The following is a 21,890-nucleotide window of genomic DNA, read 5'->3' as shown; positions in this document are numbered from 1 at the left end:
CTTCTTCATCCTCATCTGACATCTCCTGCTCATCCTGGCTTTGAGCCAGCAGAGCACTAGCCGCTGGATCAGATGATGTAAGAGAGATGGCATCATCGTCCAGCAGCTCACTCTCGTCACTCACTGATGAGCGAGAAAGGCAAAGACCCTTTTTCAAATCATCAGCCAGGTCCATCTGCGATCACCACGAGCTCATTTTCCTCCGTGCCTCAGCAGCGGAGGGTCCTGAACCACAGGGAGCTGGTGCTGTCCCTCCTTCCTCGAAAAGAGAGACAAATGAGAGCGGTGCTTTTTCATAGGAAAACGCTCACAGTGCATGCAAACTGCCCCCTCGAGGACATTGCACACGTGCTCTTAGCCCAAACACAAGACGCAAAGATCGTTTGTGTCATCAGGTGTCAAATAACGAGGACACGGATCCACACACTTCTTAAACGCCTTACTAGCGCTCGCCATGGTAAAGAAGAATAATTGTTCTTACTGGAAATGCATGCTTCAAACAAAACTGTCCTTGAAGACGAAGAAGAGGATGATGTGTTCTCCCAGCGCCCTTTTATACTGTGGTCGCGCTGGGTGATGACGTCACAGGCTGTCGCTGGCAAATGTTATTGTCCTGTTTAGATGTATGCTTCAGACACCGGTCACGCTAAAGGCATTCCCCATAGCGACCTCTAGAGGATGCAGTTCGAAGTTCCCTCGGAAGGGTGGCTTTTATAATCCTCAGGCAGATCCCAAACTAAAATTGCAAATCTATGCTGACAAATATCTATACTGTAAAAAAAAAAAGTATTGTTTTAAATAAAATAAAAATGATTGGAGTATAGTTTGTATAAGAAGATACTATTTCAGTCTTCCTACTTCAAAATGTCATGTTTAATTCAATGTGTTACTTGCCATTTCTGTCTACATAGAATATTCCAGGTTTTTGAATAATTTTAGTTTTTTTTTTTCAAAGAAAAATACATTTCTTCATAACTTTTAATTAAAATGCAGTAAATAATTATCCCTGATAAAATACCATTTAAAGTCCCATCCTATATTTATTTTTTTATCTTTAAATATCCTGTTTCATCTGAGAATGTTGCACTATACAAGTAAACTGGTTTGCAAACTGAAATTGTGTGTGCGTGTGTGTGTGTGTGTGTGTGTGTGCATTTTCCACATAAGCTTGAGTCTTTCTTAAAAAAAAACTCAAAAAATTAACCATGGTTCCCTAAGAAGGGAACGAGACACTGGGGGATGCCTTCAGCGTGACCGGTGTCTGAAGCATACATCTAAACACGACTATAACATTGGCCAGCGACAGCCTGTGACGTCATCACCCGGTGCGACCAAAGTAGAAAAGGGCACGGGGAGAACACATCATCTGCTTCTTCGTCTGAAGCTTACGTCCGAAGGATGGCAAGGGAAATAGAGGACGCAGTGTCTCGTTCCCTTCTCAGGGAACCATGAGAAGCTTGAGTCTTTCTTAAAAAAAACTCAAAAAATTAAAATTCTTTATTTCTCAACCAGACTATGAGAGTTTGAGGATCGGGGGTCTGGCGTTTGCTGTGGTGCTGTTTGCTCTGGGAGTGCTCCTTATTCTCAGTAAGAAACATGTTTTTAATTAATTATTTTTAATTCATCATTCTTCATTCAGAAGCTAAATCGTGCCGAAATTAGTGTAAAACAAAAGAGATCAGAGCACAATAGCTAAACTGAGCTGCCGCACAATATATAATTATACAGCAGTGCTTTTATTCAACTGAGCATTAGATGAAGTTTTATTATGAAATAGAGATGCATGAATATATGTCACACTCAGTGGCAGAGATATAAATGAAGACATGCTTGCTATCAACATTTCATTCGGGTTACAGAAATAACATATGTAAGGGATTATTATCCCTTATTATCCCAGTCATTATCACAAAATAAAACCCGACAGGTCGTTTATATGGTTTGACATTCATCTGTTTGATCTAAATCGTTTTGCTTGTGTGCACCCTGCAGGCCGCAGATGCCGCTGCAGTATCAACCAGAAGCCCAGGTTAGTCCTATACAGCCTCTATTATTTGCTGTCATGTGTTGCATGTGTTTATAACCATCAGTTATAATTTTCTTTGTACTATATATTTTCTCAGGGCTCCGGGAGATGAAGAAGCTCAAGCAGAGAACCTCATCATCTCCAAGGGTGAGATTCAGTACTATCTCTTGTAATACACGTTGGTCATCTTTAAGAAAAATTCTAACTGTTCTTTTATTATTCTTCGACATAAAGCCAAGGAGACCCCTAAAGCAGAGGACTGAAACAATCCAGGTACAGAGACTGTCCTTATGAAAGTGTGATTATGGAATCAGAAATGACCAAAAATGCAGAGAGCTTGCTGTATTATGTAATATCGGCTTTATTTCTTCTCAGTGCTGTTAAACACATAGCTGTGGCGGAACGACTTCACTGATGCTGCGGATGCTGATGATGATGAAGCTGATTCCAGACCATGGCTATGAGAGGATATAGAGAAGACAGAGATTTGTGGGGGGAGGCAACTATGACTTGGATTTTTAATGGGCCAGTGTCTTGTACGTAGACCTCTAGTCCTGTCACGTGAACAGTAACCGTATCCGTCTTTTCGTCCGTGCCCTTTTGCAACAGTCCGTCTTGAGTGAGTTGTTTTAGCAAAACTAGCCACTTTCTGCAGTTCATTCTTAACATTTTTGGCTCCCTCCCAGTCAAACTTGTGCGTGCGATTTAAAGGAACAGTTCACCCAAAAGTTAATAATCTCATTTCGTTCCAAACCTGTAAGGTTATTTTTATGTTGAACACAAAAAGAGATAATATTAAGTATTATTATAGCCCTTATTATATAATGACAAAACCTAAGAAAAAAAAAAACATAGTTTTAATTTTTGGATGAACTATCTCTTTAAAACAATTTTGTTTTAACGTCCAACAGTGAAAAACAATTACTGTTATTGTTGGTGAGACCACTTGCTATTGTTATTTGTGTCGCACCTGCTGTTTTTTTTCTCTTGTAGATTGTATAGATTATTTGCACACATATTTCAAGTATTTAATATAAGTAAGTATTGATTCATATGTGATGCAGAATATATATTTGAATATACAGTGTATGCATGTGTGTATGAATAGATCCTGTAGAGCTTGTATGAATGAGTGTGTGTGTGTGTGCATGTACGCCCACATTCAGGGCTCCTCCTCCCGACAATCTTTCGATCATTTTACCCAGACCAAGCACAAAAACAACACAGTGCCACCACTGTACCACACTGTCCTCTGATCAGCTGCAACACTGCCGGGCTCAAAGCCCCCATTCGGACCCACAGTCTAAACGTCAGCGAGACCGCAGAAGCAGTTCACGTCACCATAGTGCCACAAACCTGTGTCCTTTATCTTTACTATCACACGTCTTCTGTAGCCTACGTATTCACTTTCTTAAAGGAATAGTTCACCCAGAAATGTAAATATTTTATTATAGTCTACTCACCCTCATGTCATTAAAACTTAACAAACAAGATGGTTGTCGTTGTTATGTGGAGCACAAAAGGAGATATTTTGCTGAATGTCCAAGCAGCTGTTTTCCATACAGTAAGGTAAAGCATAAAGTATACTAGCGCATGTGCAGACTGAACTTTATTTGTTTGCGAACGCAGTTAGTAAACACATGCGCACAAGGGAAGTTTCATTCTTGTTTAGTGTCTGTGCTATGTAAACTAAAAATAAACTTGACTATGTCTATCTAAAAGTTACGAGCAAAAAAAAAAACTGTTGTCTTTTGAAAGTAGTTTCTTATTTGACGGTGAAACAACAAGCCAGGACAGTGTTGCCACCTAGTGGACAAACTAAACAGTGCAAAATATGCATCTAGAAAAACATGTAAATCAAGTTTTTTGGGGGCATATTGAGTAGCATTTGTATAACACAGTTTTACTACAAATACCATGGTTACACTATGGTTTTTGTAGCAAAACCATGGTTAATTTGTGGTAACCATGTTTTTTGTTTGTTTTGTTTTTTTGTAGTAAAACCGTGGTTAATTTTCGTAAGGGTGGGACTTTGGTGCAAACAAAAAGCACCATAAAACTAATATAAAAGTATTTCATATGACTTGTATTTCATATGATGATATATACGCAAGGAACAGACTGAAATTTAAATCATTATTTGCTGAAAATCTCCAATGTAGCTCTCAAATCTCTTTCGGCGTTCTTCTACGTTAGTGTGCACATTTTGCGTGATCAACTCTGCGCCATATTTTAATGTAAGCCAGTGTGAATGAGATAGATGGGAAGGTTTTCAGCAAGCGACTTAAATTTCGATCTGACACTTCAGAGCTATGGTGAACTTGGCTTTCAAATCACATGAGGTTGAGTAAACAATGACAGCCTATTGATTCTTGGGCGAACTAACTCTTTAATATCACTCATATTTATAAACACTGTTCAATGGGACCAAAATGTCAGCCTCTAAAGAGACCAACCTTTGCATTTGTGTGCGTCTTCGTACGTATGTGAGTGTGTGTGTTGTTCCACACATCACTTGCTGTGATAAACCTATGAGAGCTGTAGAAATGTAGGTCAGTTTATAAAGAGAGAAGCGTTTCACAGAATATTAATCACATGTATTCAAGAACACAGTCTAACACTACAGATGCTTCGCTATTAGAGAGGAATTTAATACATATTCGTCTCATATCTGTGCAGCTGCTGTTTATGGCCTCTCTTTGTGCTTCGAAATTAATAAAGTCTTTGTCTGACACAGGCATCTGTGTGTGGATTCGTTTTTGTTTTTTGAAGCATCTGCACAGAGATGCCAAGCCTCAGTCAATCTATCTTCTTCTGGTTCTTTTAAAAAGGTCATACATCACCTGCCATAAAAAGATGGCTCTCTTCAGTACGTCAGGTAAAATTTTATTTAAGACCGTTTGGACTCGGTTATCCATCAGAATGATCAATTTGACACCATTGTAGCGTCTTGTACCATGTTGTCGACTAAAAATTAGGATCTGAAGTCAATTACCGACGTCTGAAAGCTCTCTGAGGTCCGTTGTTTATAGCCTACTTCAAAGTCGAGACAGAATATGGCCACGATTACTCCCAGCGTTTTATACTGTGATGTAATTGGACTTCCCTTGGGCAATGACTCCAAAGGTTGGGCTCAGCGGTATTTTATCATAGTTTGAAGGCCAGTGTTTATGGGCTAATAAATGTGTTTCAAAGAATGGTTGGGCGGTCAGATTTATGAATGCTCTGGGAGGCAGGGAGGGGTAGAGGGATGAAATAAACCTGGATTAAAGACACACTCTCACAGTAGTCAAGACCTCAGGAGGAAGTGGAGCTTTCCACAGTATACAGGTGAGCTGAGATGGTAACTGTGTTATTATGGATTTCTGCAGAATGTTAAACATCAGAATTTGTAAAATGGTCAGATTTGACAAGGACAATGCATTTTTATTGGTTTATGTTCATGACATGAAAACTGAGGTTTGGGACATTTGGGGCATGTTAGGTTGCATGTTCATGCTCATGTTCTTGTCAAAATTTGCTTTGTAGGAGTCCCAGAGAACTCTATGTAGTTTCAAAATGACTTTATTATATTCCTCTTAAATTATTTTTAAAGGTTTTACTGACTAAGCTTAGTCAAAAGATATATTTAATTTTTTTATTAATCTTTAACTCTCTGATTTTTTATTATTTTTATTTTGTTTATTTTTCAGGCTGCTTGATATCTAGCATGATAACTAAATTTGGGGTCAAAATATACATGTTGGAAAATACAATAAAACAAATCCAAATGGATACGGAGATAAGTGTAATTTTGAGGCCAGTGTAATTCATACAAGTTTTTTTTTTTTTTTAAATAGAATTAAATAGAGGGATGAAATAAACCTGGACTAAAGACACACTCTCACAGTAGTCAAGACCTCAGGAGGAAGTGGAGCTTTCCACAGTATACAGGTGAGCTGAGATGGTAACTGTGTTATTATGGATTTCTGCAGAATGTTAAACATCAGAATTTGTAAAATGGTCAGATTTGACAAGGACAATGCATTTTTATTGGTTTATGTTCATGACATGAAAACTGAGGTTTGGGACATTTGGGGCATGTTAGGTTGCATGTTCATGCTCATGTTCTTGTCAAAATTTGCTTTGTAGGAGTCCCAGAGAACTCTATGTAGTTTCAAAATGACTTTATTATATTCCTCTTAAATTATTTTTAAAGGTTTTACTGACTAAGCTTAGTCAAAAGATATATTTAATTTTTTTATTAATCTTTAACTCTCTGATTTTTTATTATTTTTATTTTGTTTATTTTTCAGGCTGCTTGATATCTAGCATGATAACTAAATTTGGGGTCAAAATATACATGTTGGAAAATACAATAAAACAAATCCAAATGGATACGGAGATAAGTGTAATTTTGAGGCCAGTGTAATTCATACAAGTTTTTTTTTTTTTTAAATCGAATTAAATAAATTGTATTCACTTTTGAGTCATTTTAAAGAGCATTTAAGCAAATACAATAAAACAAATCCAAAAGGATAGCAAGTTAGCATTTTGGGGTCAATTTAAGCCAATAACATCTTTAAAAATACAATAAAACAAATTCTAATGGACACATGGTAGCAGTTAGCATTATCTTAGCATATGAAAATTAATTGGATTTATTCAAATAAATAATTTTGGGGTCAACTTGCTACAGTAACATAATAAAAATTACTATAATGTCCGTGCTGTGATAAACCTATATACATCAATATTATATATAATCAGTTTTATATCATGATTTGTCTTTTCCTTTTTAGTTGTTTAACATTATTTCTTACACTCTAAAAAATGCTGGGTTGTTTCAACCCAACTTTGGGTCAAATATGGACTAACCCAGCTGTTGGGAAAATGTTTTACATTACATTTTTAACCCAAAAGTTGGGTTAGTCCATATTTGACCCAAAGTTGGGTTGAAACAACATTTTTTAGAATGTAGGTAGAAAAGTCTTAATTTACATTGTAACATTAATTAATTTACTCTAACACAGTAGATATCAGTAAAGCAATAGCGCAAAGAACAAAATAAAACATTAATATGTGGATAAATGTAAAGGTAAAACTGATTTTAAAAGTATTACACGATCAAACACGGCCAGAATATGTGCATTGAGAGGCACGTTCAAATTCGTCATCTTAACGTGATATATCTGTGCGTCTATATACTTATAATAAATGTGGCTAAAACTAACACCTAAACACAGCCAGAATGTAATTGTCTACACATATAAAGGAAACATGTTCAAAATTGCTGCGTGTTGACAAATTTCACGCGTCCCATTTAAAGACTTTTGCACCCATCCGCCTTCCATACACGAGTTCCGCCAGTAGTGGGCAATTAATTGGATTTATTCAAATAAATAATTTTGGGGTCAACTTGCTACAGTAACATAATAAAAATTACTATAATGTCCGTGCTGTGATAAACCTATATACATCAATATTATATATATATATATATATATATATATATTCAAATAGACAAATTGTAGGACGACGCATTAATTGCATTTATTAATGTTGGGGTCAGTGTGATCCATGCAATACAAAAATACAATAAACATAAATAAATAACATTAATTTGTGGTAAATTTGATATGGTAACATAGTTATGACCTTAAGCCTGTAAAAATGCACTGCATGCATTAATTGCAATTAATAATTTAGCTTTTATGTTATATACCAGAGACACTTACTTACAAGTTGACATTTTGAGTAGCACTTTATAGTGTTCATGTTATAAAGTTTTTGTCACTAGTCAGTAAGTATGTGTAATTGTGGGCGGTGTGGTGCAGTGGTTAAAGGTTATATTAAGAGAGGTCTGCTTGTTTGAGCAAGGAATGAACAATAAGCCAAAACCACTGTGCCCTAGAGCAAAGCATTACAAAAAAAAGTTAATATTATTGACCTGAAGTGTTTGTTTGTCTGACAAGATCTGCATGTAGAATTGAAAAGCAAACTGCCCTGACTGAGGCTTTATGAGTCACATTCTCTTCAAAGCAGCATGAGTTAATCATTACTCGTGAGATATGGATTGGGAAGGGAATCAAGATAAGCACTATCCTTAAGAAAGCCTGGAGGAACTGAAATGAGAGAAATGCTGAGGGTCTGCAAATAAACCTTTCTTAAAAACCGTTTTTGGCTGTATGGCTGTTCTTGAGTTGAGCTGTATGATTATTTCTGTTCTTAAGATCAGTGTATTGGTTTTGGGGTTCTTTAAAAATTTTAATTAGAATATTTTGTGCTTCTGATACATTTTATTATATAGTATATACTATATAGACTAAATGAAAATAGTAATAGTATAAAATCGTGTACAGATTTTGAATGCATTATGAGGGTTAAACCTATTGCAAGGGTATGGAAGGCAAATAGGGCCAAAATAATTAAATGGAACGTGTGAAATTTGACTGTCAGCACACACTGTTTTTTCTGCATTAACGGAACAACACACAGAGCAGCCAATTAAAATATTTGCATATGCAATATTATGGTTGGTATATACGTATACAAACATCAGATGTCGTAATGGTATACTGGTATTCTTGTATGCAAACATCAAATGGTATATTTGTTCATGAGGGATAATGCATTTGTACATTGTGGGTGATATCAGTTTTATATCATGATTTGTCTTTTCCTTTTTAGTTGTTTAACATTATTTCTTACACTCTAAAAAATGCTGGGTTGTTTCAACCCAACTTTGGGTCAAATATGGACTAACCCAGCTGTTGGGAAAATGTTTTACATTACATTTTTAACCCAAAAGTTGGGTTAGTCCATATTTGACCCAAAGTTGGGTTGAAACAACATTTTTTAGAATGTAGGTAGAAAAGTCTTAATTTACATTGTAACATTAATTAATTTACTCTAACACAGTAGATATCAGTAAAGCAATAGCGCAAAGAACAAAATAAAACATTCATATGTGGATAAATGTAAAGGTAAAACTGATTTTAAAAGTATTACACGATCAAACACGGCCAGAATATGTGCATTGAGAGGCACGTTCAAATTCGTCATCTTAACGTGATATATCTGTGCGTCTATATACTTATAATAAATGTGGCTAAAACTAACACCTAAACACAGCCAGAATGTAATTGTCTACACATATAAAGGAAACATGTTCAAAATTGCTGCGTGTTGACAAATTTCACGCGTCCCATTTAAAGACTTTTGCACCCATCCGCCTTCCATACACGAGTTCCGCCAGTAGTGGGCACTCGTGAAGCGAAAACAATTAAGTACATCCGAGTCAATGACAGGCTAGACGTCAGCGAGGACAGTGCATAAAAAGTGATGTGGAATTTTGGCGAACGTTTACGAAATTACGAGAAAAGGGGATTATTGCTTTTCAGCAGCAACAAATTAACGTGTACACATTGATTACAACAGAGATATATAATTCACTACAGTGAATTCAACTCAAATACACTGAACTGCATGCAGTTACTTTAAGCGCTCTTGGATTATAATGCGTTATTATGATTTACATTACCAGTTTTGCCATTCCGCATCGTGACCCACAGACAGCAGCCATGTCTTCTGGAGCAGGTGAGTCTCATTTTTAAGAGTTTGCTTGCACTGTTGTACTTGTATTCTGCTCTCTCCTTCACACTGTTAATGAAAGCTGGAGAGAGAATGTGTCCATAAAAGTCAGTCCTCCACTCGGAGACTGTCTCTGACAGAGGGACTGTGCTGTGATATAAATATAGAATAAAACATTTTAAAACAATCACAGCATTATGGGTTTATGGTATGTTATTGCACCAATTGTGCATTAAAATTTTATGATGGCTGATTTTATGAATATGGGTGTTTCTGCAATGTTGTATTGTGTATTCTACAACTGATGTAATATGTTTACTATCCTTATCCTTTTGCCTTGGAAATTGCATTTTAAACATCTTTGGATGTTTAACACACACACACACACAAGTTGGGTTGAAACAACATTTTTTAGAATGTAGGTAGAAAAGTCTTAATTTACATTGTAACATTAATTAATTTACTCTAACACAGTAGATATCAGTAAAGCAATAGCGCAAAGAACAAAATAAAACATTCATATGTGGATAAATGTAAAGGTAAAACTGATTTTAAAAGTATTACACGATCAAACACGGCCAGAATATGTGCATTGAGAGGCACGTTCAAATTCGTCATCTTAACGTGATATATCTGTGCGTCTATATACTTATAATAAATGTGGCTAAAACTAACACCTAAACACAGCCAGAATGTAATTGTCTACACATATAAAGGAAACATGTTCAAAATTGCTGCGTGTTGACAAATTTCACGCGTCCCATTTAAAGACTTTTGCACCCATCCGCCTTCCATACACGAGTTCCGCCAGTAGTGGGCACTCGTGAAGCGGAAACAATGAAGTACATCCGAGTCAATGACAGGCTAGACGTCAGCGAGGACAGTGCATAAAAAGTGATGTGGAATTTTGGTGAACGTTTACGAAATTACGAGAAAAGGGGATTATTGCTTTTCAGCAGCAACAAATTAACGTGTACACATTGATTACAACAGAGATATATAATTCACTACAGTGAATTCAACTCAAATACACTGAACTGCATGCAGTTACTTTAAGCGCTCTTGGATTATAATGCGTTATTATGATTTACATTACCAGTTTTGCCATTCCGCATCGTGACCCACAGACAGCAGCCATGTCTTCTGGAGCAGGTGAGTCTCATTTTTAAGAGTTTGCTTGCACTGTTGTACTTGTATTCTGCTCTCTCCTTCACACTGTTAATGAAAGCTGGAGAGAGAATGTGTCCATAAAAGTCAGTCCTCCACTCGGAGACTGTCTCTGACAGAGGGACTGTGCTGTGATATAAATATAGAATAAAACATTTTAAAACAATCACAGCATTATGGGTTTATGGTATGTTATTGCACCAATTGTGCATTAAAATTTTATGATGGCTGATTTTATGAATATGGGTGTTTCTGCAATGTTGTATTGTGTATTCTACAACTGATGTAATATGTTTACTATCCTTATCCTTTTGCCTTGGAAATTGCATTTTAAACATCTTTGGATGTTTAACACACACACACACACACACACACACATATATATATATATATATATATATGTGTGTGTGTGTGTGTGTGTGATATAAATGTGGTTTTTACAAATACTTTTCACAATAAAAAAAAAAAATTTAATAAAATTTTTTAAAATTTTTAAATAAAATGTATGTAAGAGACAATAAAAATAGCATAAATAAATTATGAAAGTGTGCTAATGTACTGTATTTGTAATGCATTTTTAATAAAAATAAATCAAGAAACACCCAAAAACTAACTATATAACTTTATTGTTAATGGCCATTAGTTACATTTCATTATACTACTAAATGCTATAATAGAGACATTTTTGACTCATGTGGTTTTCATTTTTATTAAAGTTGATCAATATGTTCCTCACCTCATTCCCCCCTAATATCTTAGGCAGGTTTTATTTTATTTATTTATTTTATTTTATTTTTTGCAACAGTTGCCTTTGACTTGCTCACTGGGCAATTAAGGTATTACTTCCTTTAAAACGTCTTTGAAGCAATATATTCTGAAAGCGCTATTCAAATAAAATTAAGTGAAAACCTATACCACTTCATTTGCAGCCTGTGTTTGCATGTTATTTTAGGTGTTGCAGTTCAGGCTGTTGTGTTGGACTGTGAAACTCAAAATGACAGTTATGCCATGTTTTCCCTGCAGACCTTGATTTCCTCTTCTAACTCTGTTATTGTCATCACCTCTGGGCAGAAGTAGAGCATGTCTCTACCATCAAACAAATACAGGACTAAATCCTTTTGGGAAATCACATACCCCGTATGCCCTATAGGGGGTACTTAATCATTAAAGATCTAAATTCACGTTTTTGTAGTTTACACAGAGGCGATAATAGTATAGTTTAAAAAAATGTGCACTCTGAATTAAGTTTGCGTTTTCAGGCCCCAAAACATTGTTGTAGTCTAAATGAAAGGCCAAAATGCATAAAAAGGTTTTTTCAGTTTTAGCTGAAAACGGTGATGTGTAAACGGCCCCTTAGTGATCTGATTTTACAGTATTGAATGTGATAACTAGGAATGTGTGAGAATAACCAACAAGTTGACTTTGCTGCTGCTAGTAGACATTGGAAATACTAGTCGACTAGTCAAAATGTAGTTTCTGCTTGTCCAAAAGTGCCACCTAATGTCAGGGAGGGAATTTGCATTTTCATTGAGGACGTCTCCTCGGTCAGCTCCATCAGTCAGTGTTGGGAAGGGTACTTTGGTAATGTAATAGGATACAGATTACAAGATTACTCTGTTTTAAATTGTTGAATTTAAAACAAGTTAAATCATAGGATATAGTTTAATAGCTATGATACTATTTTCAAAATCAAATATTTTCATAGCTATGGCAGCAAACATTGGCATCTAAAAATACTTTGGAAAAAAAAAACAGTTAATCTTAAAATAAATAAACATAAAAAATAATAAACATATACCCGAATAGGAAATAAAACAGTTATTAAATAAGCATATGTCCTATTCTGAGTCTTAAACTACTGTAACATTGGTGTCTCATATTTTAGAGCAGTCGATGCAATTTGGGAAAGAAATCAACAATCTGTATGTGTGTGAAAATATTCAGATGTAATGCCCTTTGCAATCGTTAACATTTTTTATGAGTAACTGTAATTTTAGCATGCATTTTTTCTCAGTAACTGTAACAGATTACAGTTACCTTTATTTTGCAATTAAATTACGTAATTCTGTTACATGTAACTAGCTACTCCCCAACACTGCCATCATTGTTTTAAATTGTAACAGTTTGATGGAAAATATGAACAACTCAAATAATAAGGTATCTGGAATTGTTTGACTGTTTGATTGATAGGATAAGTATTCCAGATGGATTGCACATACACACATTGTTTTTTGACTGCCTTCTGGGGGTTTCTTACTTTAGACTAGTCGATTAGTCAGTTACAAAATTGCTGTTAAAACGACTTTTAAATAAGTCGTTATGCACATCCCTAGTTCTAACACGGTGTAAACAGCGTCAAAGTGGCGTGAAGTGTGATTATCTTCACTGATTTCCTTCATTTCAAAGAACATTATGCCTTATTTCATTTGATTTCATTCTGAGTCTCTCTGTTTCCAGCCCCTACAGTAGACCCTGATGCTGACTTTTACTATGGTAAGGATGAGCAAATTTTTCTTGAATAATTCAGTTTTCTGTTTATGTGGACAAGAATAATCTGATTACCTATGAATACTGGAAGATGGTCACGGCCCGAATCAGTTTTCTAAAGTGTTTTTGAAAAATCACATACCCTGCCTTTAATATCCAGGATAAGATATTCCAAATTCTACAAGGCCCATTAAGACCAAGAGCTTGAACTATTTAATAATTAATTCATTAGAATAGCCAGGTCCACATCTGACACAGAAGAACAATATCACTTAAATCATTTTCAGAATGTTTTAATCAGAATTATGCGTCATGTTTTCCTTAATCAGAATATCCTTATTAAGAAGTTGTTCTACCTCTGCTTCACAGACTATGAGACTCTGCGCATTGGAGGCCTGGTCTTTGCTGGGGTCATTGTGGTACTATCGGTCCTCCTCCTGACAGGTAAGTTTTAGCCTATTTGTGTGTGTGTGTGTGTGTGTGTGTGTGTGTGTGACATATCAAATCACTGATGTGTAATGGATGTCTGGGCCTGTAGGTAACCGCATCAGACGGTGTGGCAAGCCTAAGGTAAGCACCCTTAACTTACTGATGTGTTTCTGGTGACATCTAGTGGTCAGTGTTTAGTACAAATATTGTAATTTTAAAGAAAGGAGTTGTCATTTTTTACTGCTAGATATATTCACTGGAGTAGGTTTACTTTGAAATTGACTGTAATATATATATATATATATATATATATATATGAAAACTTACATAGAAAAATATATTATGAGAAATGTCCTTTTCACAGTGAACACAGTGCATTGCTTTGAGTGCTTTTTTCAAAATAGTACTGTAACTGTAGTAGTAAAAATAACAAATATTAAATATTTGTATATTAAGTGCATGACTTTGATCTGAGCTGACAGTCCTTTGTCTCTGTATTTTGTGTCAGGCGAAGAAGCATGTGGATGAAGAAATTTAAGATGGCTCATTTCTATACTGGATGGTTTTGAGATGTGAACAGCCTGTAAATTTGGAAAAAGTCATTATTATGTTTAACTTAACACTTACATTTTTGATTTAATTGTTAAAAATTTCATTAAAACATTGATTTGGAAAAAAAGCTTAGGTGTTGAAGACCAATAAATGATAGATAAAGGTTATATTTCATCAGATATTTTGTTTTATTTCTTTTATATATATATATATATATATATATATATAAGGAATAAGTGACGACGGGCCGTTGGATTATTAGAAAAATAATGCACACCCGAGGTGGTGATGCAGCCACGATGCGAAGCGGCCGTTACACCTCGGGTGTGCATTATTTTTCTAATAATTAAACGGCCCGGAGTCAATTATTCCGCTACTACGGTTACCACACCACAAGACATCGATCAGATGATATATTTCAAGGCATTAGTCCGTTTTTTGTACTTTAAACGCTATTGTGAGTAGGATTAATTTCTTCCGCATCTCATCCAACGCCTCCGTATTCCAAAACGTCATTTTAGACCTAGTAACGGAGGACTGAGCCGTTGATAGCAGACTAATGCAGCTAATACCTAAGATATGAGAGAGAGAGAATTGAATTTGAAACAGAACTTTATTTCACAATCATCTTTCCAAACAATTTACCAAATCTAACATCTACACAACTATACAACTACACACCCATATACAACATTTTACAAGGCAAAATTTAATCATTTTCAGAAATCATACAAAGAGCTCCATTACAACACCAAATCTTCTCAAAGGTAAACAAATCATTCACATCTTTATAAAATTTATAATCAATTAATACTCTACATTTTACCAGTGTTAAAAATATCCCGGTAATGTTTTGACAAGGTTTTTGATCCATTTTATTCCTTCTACTTACATATATTGTCATATATTGCGTTTGGTCTCGTACTGTATTGCGTACCTTGTCAGTGTCGTGCGCTTTGCTTGGCCATGTGTTGTGATAAACAGGAAAGTGTGTTCAAGCGCCAGCAAAACAGTGTAAAGAAATACTCTTTGTGAGAAGTATATATATATATATATATACACCTTGCTACGTGTACTGCGTTAGGCTAACCGAGACTTGTCATTTGCACTTATATATTGTTGCTCTTTTGTTAGTTTTGACTGCTTTTATTGTCCTCATTTGTAAGTCGCTTTGGATAAAAGCGTCTGCTAAATGACTAAATAAATAAAAAATAAAAAAATAAATATTGCCATTTTTGCCTGACCAATTATAAAATTCAGCAACTGACAGATATATTTCTTTCTTTGACTGTATTTAAACCCCAAAATACAAATCCTTTCAGAAAAAGATTAATTAAAACCACGAAAAATGTATTTTACAAAATCAAAGAAAGGTACTAATCTTGAACATTGAACAAATACATGAAAAAATATTTCTCTTTGAAAACAAAAGGGACAATCATCCTTGACTTCCACATTCAAAACAGAGACAAAAGAATTAACAGCTAAAATCCCATGAAGTATTCTCCATTGCAAAGTCACCAACTTTTTTTGGATAATGGCGGTTTATATATAACTCCCCATTCTGGTTTTACATTTTCGTTTAAACCAAAGAAAAATCTCCACGGTGTATCTGATTTCTTAGCAAGATGATTCTTGTTAAAAACTATCACACAAACTCTATACAATAGATTTCCTTTGGTAGATAATAAATCCAACCACTTCAAGTTCCGCATTAAAAAAACAAACAAAAAAATAACTTTAAATCCATCCAACTTTGGTGAAAGCATTAGACAAGGTAAAAAATCATTTTCATCAGTCACAGATGCTCCAGATAAATAGTATTTTATCATCTGGCTCTCTTCTACTGTAAAAGTAGATTTCAAATTCATTAAAAAAGAGAGAACAGTCAAATCGAACTGGTGCCTAAAAAAACGAGCCACCATTTCTGCAATGTCCAAAGTTCTCTCCAGCTAAATCCAGCCTTAAAATAATCACCTTTGATTCTTTAAGCTTAGAACCCCAATAAAAAAAAAATAAAAAAACCCCTGCTGTTGTCAGTTGCATCAAGACGGGCTCCAAGAATTAAAGGTTCCTCTTGAAGCCAGTACAGTGAGTACAGGTTTTCGGACATCTGAATATGAAACAGACTCCAAACTTTAAAAAGACTCCTATATTATTAGTATTAGTAGAAAAAGATGTTTGTCTAACCCAGTGGTTCTCAAACCTCTCTATGAAGTACTCCCAGCACTGCACATTTTGTATGTCTCCCTATATCTAACACACCCACTTCAGGTCTTCCAGTCTCCACTAATGAACTGACGAGTTGAATCAGGTGTGATAGATGAGGGAGACATACAAAATGTGCAGGGCTGGGGGTACTCCAGGACAGGTTTGAGAACCACTGGTCTAACCCAAAGCCTCCATAATTTAGAAAAATAATGTGGGCAACTGCCCTCCAGCTGACATCCGCTGCACCATCTAAAAGTCTCTGAAAGAATTGTAACCGAAACGCTGCCGTTCTGCTTTGTAAATGAATCAGTCCTTGTCCTCCTTCTTTTGGTAGATAAAGAATGCTTTGTTGAACCCAGTGTAATCTGTACCAAAAGAAGTCCACAAGAATCGCTTGTATTTTTCCTAATAATTGTGGAGGAGGATCAATGCACACCAACTTATGCCACAATGAATAAGTGACCAGGTTATTAATGACAAGAATGCGTCCTACATGTATGACATTCTAGAAAGCAGCCATTTCCATTTCTCTAAACGTCCTTTAATTTTTTCAACAACTCCTTCCCAATTCTTCTGTTGAGTCATGTCATCACCTAAAAAAAACTCCCAAATATTTTAAACCACCGTTTCCCCAGACCAAACCTTCGGGAAGTTTTGGCTAACCATTATTCCATTTACCAAACAAAAGTGTCTCACATTTCTTCCAATTCACCTTTGCTGAATAAAAAAAAAGGAAAATCATTGATTACATTAAATAAACTTTGCAGTTTATTTAATGTAGGCGGGGTTCGTGCGCTTGATACATAACAGCTACAAGTGTATGCACTACTTGCTTTATGCAAGCACTATATAGGATAAATCACTATACAGGATTTACCCTATTATACTTTATCGACATGAATTGATAGGTGAAACAACAAACAGCCACCCACAAATAGTCTATAAACAAAGCATCAGACTGTCTTTGAGTTCACATGAACAACGGTTAAAGTTACTCGTCGTCAGGCTACAGAAGAATACCATAATTCCTCCGTTCAATTAGGCCTAAGACATCGAGAGTCACGCAGACCTATAACAACCCAGCCACAACACATAATTGCGAATAACATGCCTTACCTTAACACAGAATCGACCACAGAGTCCAATGTTTATATTTTTTCTACGAATCTTTGAGTTAACACGTACTAAACATGAGTGGAATTTGCACCGCAGCGCCCCCACACCTTGATGCTCATGACAAGAATAGCATGTATAGTTATCTTTATTGAAGTGAATTAGGTTTAAATCGCCGTCATGCATGAATGAATGATATTTTTGCAATTTTACACATAATAATCCACGATGATCACATTACACAAAACTGAAATTGCACGTCAAAATAACACATTGTCAATATTTTTTGAGACCCCCCAAAATTTCACAAATCCCGTTTTCAGGGGAGCCCATGTCTTATTAAGGGGAGCCGAGCTCCCCCTAGCTCCCCCGTAGTTCGCACCCTGCCGCCACCTATCTCTCAAATGGACCATTGACACTCTATCTACAATCTCAATTAGGAGTGTCAATGGTCCATTTCAGAGATAGGTGGCGGTAATGCACTTATAAAAACAAATAAAAACTAGAACATAACTTTCAAAAACAGCTCTAACTTTAAGTAGTCTTCCTTTAACAATTTCATCAACCACATAGGAAAGTGGATTGAAACTCTTAGAAAATAATACTGCACCTCCTGCACTTATTAAAGTGTTATGACTTAAAACAGTTAACCCCTCAAATTATTTTTCCCAGTCAAATTATATCTTTCCCAGCATTTCCTCCATCACTGTGTTTCTTGTAACATGAAAATATCAAGATTCTTCTGTTTCATTAAAGGGGTGGTTGATTGCGATTTAACTTTTTTAACGTTAGTTAGTGTGTAATGTTGCTGTTTGAGCAAAAACAATATCTGCAAAGTTCTGAAGCTGAAAGTTCAATGCAAACAGAGATATCGTCTTTTAAAATTCTGGCAGTTTAATGCCTACAAATACGGCTCGTAGGGACAACAAGTTACTTCCCGGGTTCGTGACATAACAAACCCAGATAAAACCCGCCCTCGGGAAGGAGCCGTGTGAGACACTTTTTTATGAATGGGCGCTTTTTATTTAACTTATTTTGGACTGATGCATGCAACACCCGCTGAGTGGCATTAAACAGCTTGAAAGATCAAAGACAATTTTTAATATAACTCCGACTAGATTCGTCTGAAAGAAGAAAGTCATATACACCTAGGATGATTTGAGGGTGAGTAATTTGTAGGCTAATTTTCATTTTTGGGTGAACTAACCCTTTAAACATAATTTTTTTATTTTCTCCAAATTCATCACAATTTTCTTTAACCTATAAACTTCTTTATTTGTGAAGCAACCCTCAGCCATTAAACTTTTAGTTTTCTCAACAAACTGTGTTAAGTTAGGGAAGTACTCTTGTACACACACACCTCTCTTGTTCTTTGTTGATTTAAGGAACCTTTTTATCTCCTCTGCATTGTAACTATGAACAGAGAACTCATTTAGAGATAACGCCACACTAGAATCTGAGAACTCACTTTCGGTTTCATTATCATCACTAAAGTTCAGATCGAGTTTCTTTAGAGCTTTTTTTATTTTGAGACTTGTCACTCATTTGTCTTTTTTGAGGCATTTTGAAACTCTCTGCTTCTGTCTCCATTTCCAAATCCACACAATCAATTTCACTCCTTTTATGTACAACCTGTGTACCTTCCTTTCCAGTAGTACCACATTCTCTTTCTTTTTCAGGAAATTTTGAATGTTTTTCATCAGATACGCCTGCAGTTTCAGCCATATCCTTTTTCCTCCCTTTTCTAATTCTATTCCTCTCACAACAACATCTTCTATTCTAGGTGTCTCGTCGCAAGTATCAACTTCTGTCTCTCTACTGAATTCACCCTGAACACCTGCACTCCATAAATCCACACTAGCTTTACTTGTGCTTGGATAGGAACCATCATCCCCGTGGGCAGTTGCGAATCGAATGTCCTGTTTTTCCACAACCAAAGCACTTTGTTTTACAAAAATTATGTAATCAAAATCGTCAACTCTAAAACTAAGTGAAAGATCCAATTCCTTATCATCCTGAACTATAATGTATGCAAATCTCCTGAAAGACACAATATGTTTGAAAAGAGGAGAAGTCGTGCTAATCGGGATCTTTTTTATTGGGGAAATCAATTTTCTATATTGTGATAGAGCTTTTGTTAATATCTCGTCACTAAGAAAGGCAGAATATTAGATAAGGTGACTCTTTTCGAAGGCATCGAGATGGGAAGAACAGAAACAAACTCGCCATCAATCACAATTCCCTTCTCAACTACTTAATTCACCTTTTCAACGCTACTCAGAAAAATCACTGTAGCGCTATTCATCCTAGATGCTGATCAAATACATCCGTGTCCTACAACCTCACCAATCGGCAGGCAAATCTCCTCTATACTCGCCGCCAACACCACCTTAACCGCATGGCACCGCGTGAGTGTAGACAAAACCTGAGTAGCCGGGGCCGTCATGCTTACTCCGGTAAGAAACCGGTAGCACACGGCCAAAAAAAAGTAACGCTAACAACAAAAATCACAAAAATTTAAGACGAAAAAGACAGAAATCACTCACTCATCACGTACACGCTCACAGCACTCAGTCCACTCGCGCTCAACACCCTCACCGGAAAAGAAAGAGAGAGAGAGAGAGAGTTTTGTAATAGTTATGACAAAAGTCATTACTTTTTGTGTCAATTTCAACTTTGTATCTCATAAATATGCTTAGTATCTAAATTTTGACCTTTTCTGTGCATCTCTCAAAAGTGTTCGGCAACAGCGTCTCATAGTGAAACTTAAGTTCATTTTGTTCACGAAAAGTGCTGTTGTTACCTCGCTTGTGAGAAATGTCATGTAGCTTTTAAGTTGCTAAACTATTTTACAGATAAAATCATCAGAGTAGTGCTAACAACGTTAGTGCGTGTACAGTCATGGCCAAAAGTTTTGGCAGTGACATAAATTTTGTGTTTTGCAAAGTTTGCTGCTTAAGCTGTTGTGATGTTGTGGTGTTCATTCACATTGTTTCTAGATTATTGTGTAGAGCGATCAGATGCATTTTAAACAATTGCTAAAAGCTTAATTGGCCAAAAAATTAACTTTTCACACACACACACACACACAAAAAAGATCACAGTTTTTTTATCCTGACACAAAATAACCAGCTAACATTAATTGACTAATCATATCAGCAGCACATGTGAAAGTGTGAATAGGGATGTAACGATTACCAGTTTGACGATAAATCATGATAAAATTCCCCACGGTTAGTATTACCGTTTCATCTTTTAATTATCATTAAAACCGTATTAAATTACCTTCAGAAACGATTCGATGGCATTTTGTTTTCATCTGCGCTCCATGTAATACCTAAAGGAAGTGTTCTTAATCACAATACTGCTTTGTCCACGGAGGTTACGGGAAACAGCTTTTCCATAAGCGCCACCTGCTGTCAGCGAGTGGATTTACATATTTACATTCAGTCTGTGTGCAGGTTCTGTCTGGGCAAAAACGGACAGAATTTGCATGCCCTGCTGTAAATTTTGACCGGTTGATGAAAAACAAGCTTATGTGGATTCTACACATTTAAACAATTCAGATAAGTTATCTAGAATTATTTATGGAGCAGATAAAATACATATCATAAATTATTAATAAATTATAATTTTGACATATCTTTTCTTTATTTAAAGGTTGAAATGTGAGGTTTACCTTTTTATTAAACTTTTTCTAAGCTTTATTTGAACATTTACATTAGGGATGCACCGAAATGAAAATTCTTGGCCGAAGCTGAAACCGAACAAAATTAAATACTGGGCCGAAGGCCGAATACCGAACAAGGTTTTTCGAGTTTTATTTTTCCCCCATGTATTTTGCCAATTTTTTTCACCACTGCACAAATAGCCAAAAATGTGATTTTTACTGTTTTGTCTTGCTTTTCAAATAAAAAATCTATTACAAAACAACAATTTAAAAGTATTTAACACTGAAAATTTTTTTAACATTCTAGCAGACATTATAGCAACAAAGCACAATTTAACTTAAAATTAATAAGTTAGTAAAATAATATTTTTTGGGCCATCAGACCCCCTTCTTGAATCAGGCATGTATTTTTAACTGTATAAAAAAACAGCCTTGCTGAGCAGAAGAACCCTCTTTTAAAACATTAGAAAATATTACAGATCCCAATTTGAACACCATGTGTGAATGTTATAATAAATGTATTAACAGAGCTGTTTAAATTATTATCATTATTATTGTCTTACTTTTTATTTTATTTTACAGAACAACAGTAAAATGACAATACTAACATTTATGATTGTTTATGGAGTTATTGCTTTTTCTCAACTTTTATTTTGGCGGAAA

The 21,890-nt window shown here is 35.5% G+C and overlaps 1 protein-coding gene across 1 annotated transcript in view; it reads left to right on the top strand.

Annotated features, from left to right (window-relative positions):
• LOC107752282 (FXYD domain-containing ion transport regulator 6-like) overlaps positions 1-2,750 on the top strand; it is a 29,492-nt gene extending 26,742 nt beyond the window's left edge. The window contains exons 5-9 of the mRNA XM_016568219.1: positions 1,513-1,587; positions 1,993-2,029; positions 2,124-2,173; positions 2,261-2,299; positions 2,402-2,750. Coding sequence (XP_016423705.1) covers positions 1,513-1,587; positions 1,993-2,029; positions 2,124-2,173; positions 2,261-2,289 — 191 coding nt within the window. The 3' untranslated portion in view covers positions 2,290-2,299; positions 2,402-2,750. The remainder of the gene's footprint in view (positions 1-1,512; positions 1,588-1,992; positions 2,030-2,123; positions 2,174-2,260; positions 2,300-2,401) is intronic.
• The last annotated feature ends 19,140 nt before the right edge of the window (positions 2,751-21,890 follow it).

The sequence above is a fragment of the Sinocyclocheilus rhinocerous genome, unplaced genomic scaffold, assembly GCF_001515625.1.
Source record: "Sinocyclocheilus rhinocerous isolate Xijiao unplaced genomic scaffold, SAMN03320098_v1.1 scaffold1012, whole genome shotgun sequence".
Classification (NCBI taxonomy): Eukaryota; Metazoa; Chordata; class Actinopteri; order Cypriniformes; family Cyprinidae; genus Sinocyclocheilus; species Sinocyclocheilus rhinocerous.
Note: the sequence above shows the minus strand (reverse complement) of the source record. Positions and strands in the feature narration are given on the sequence as shown.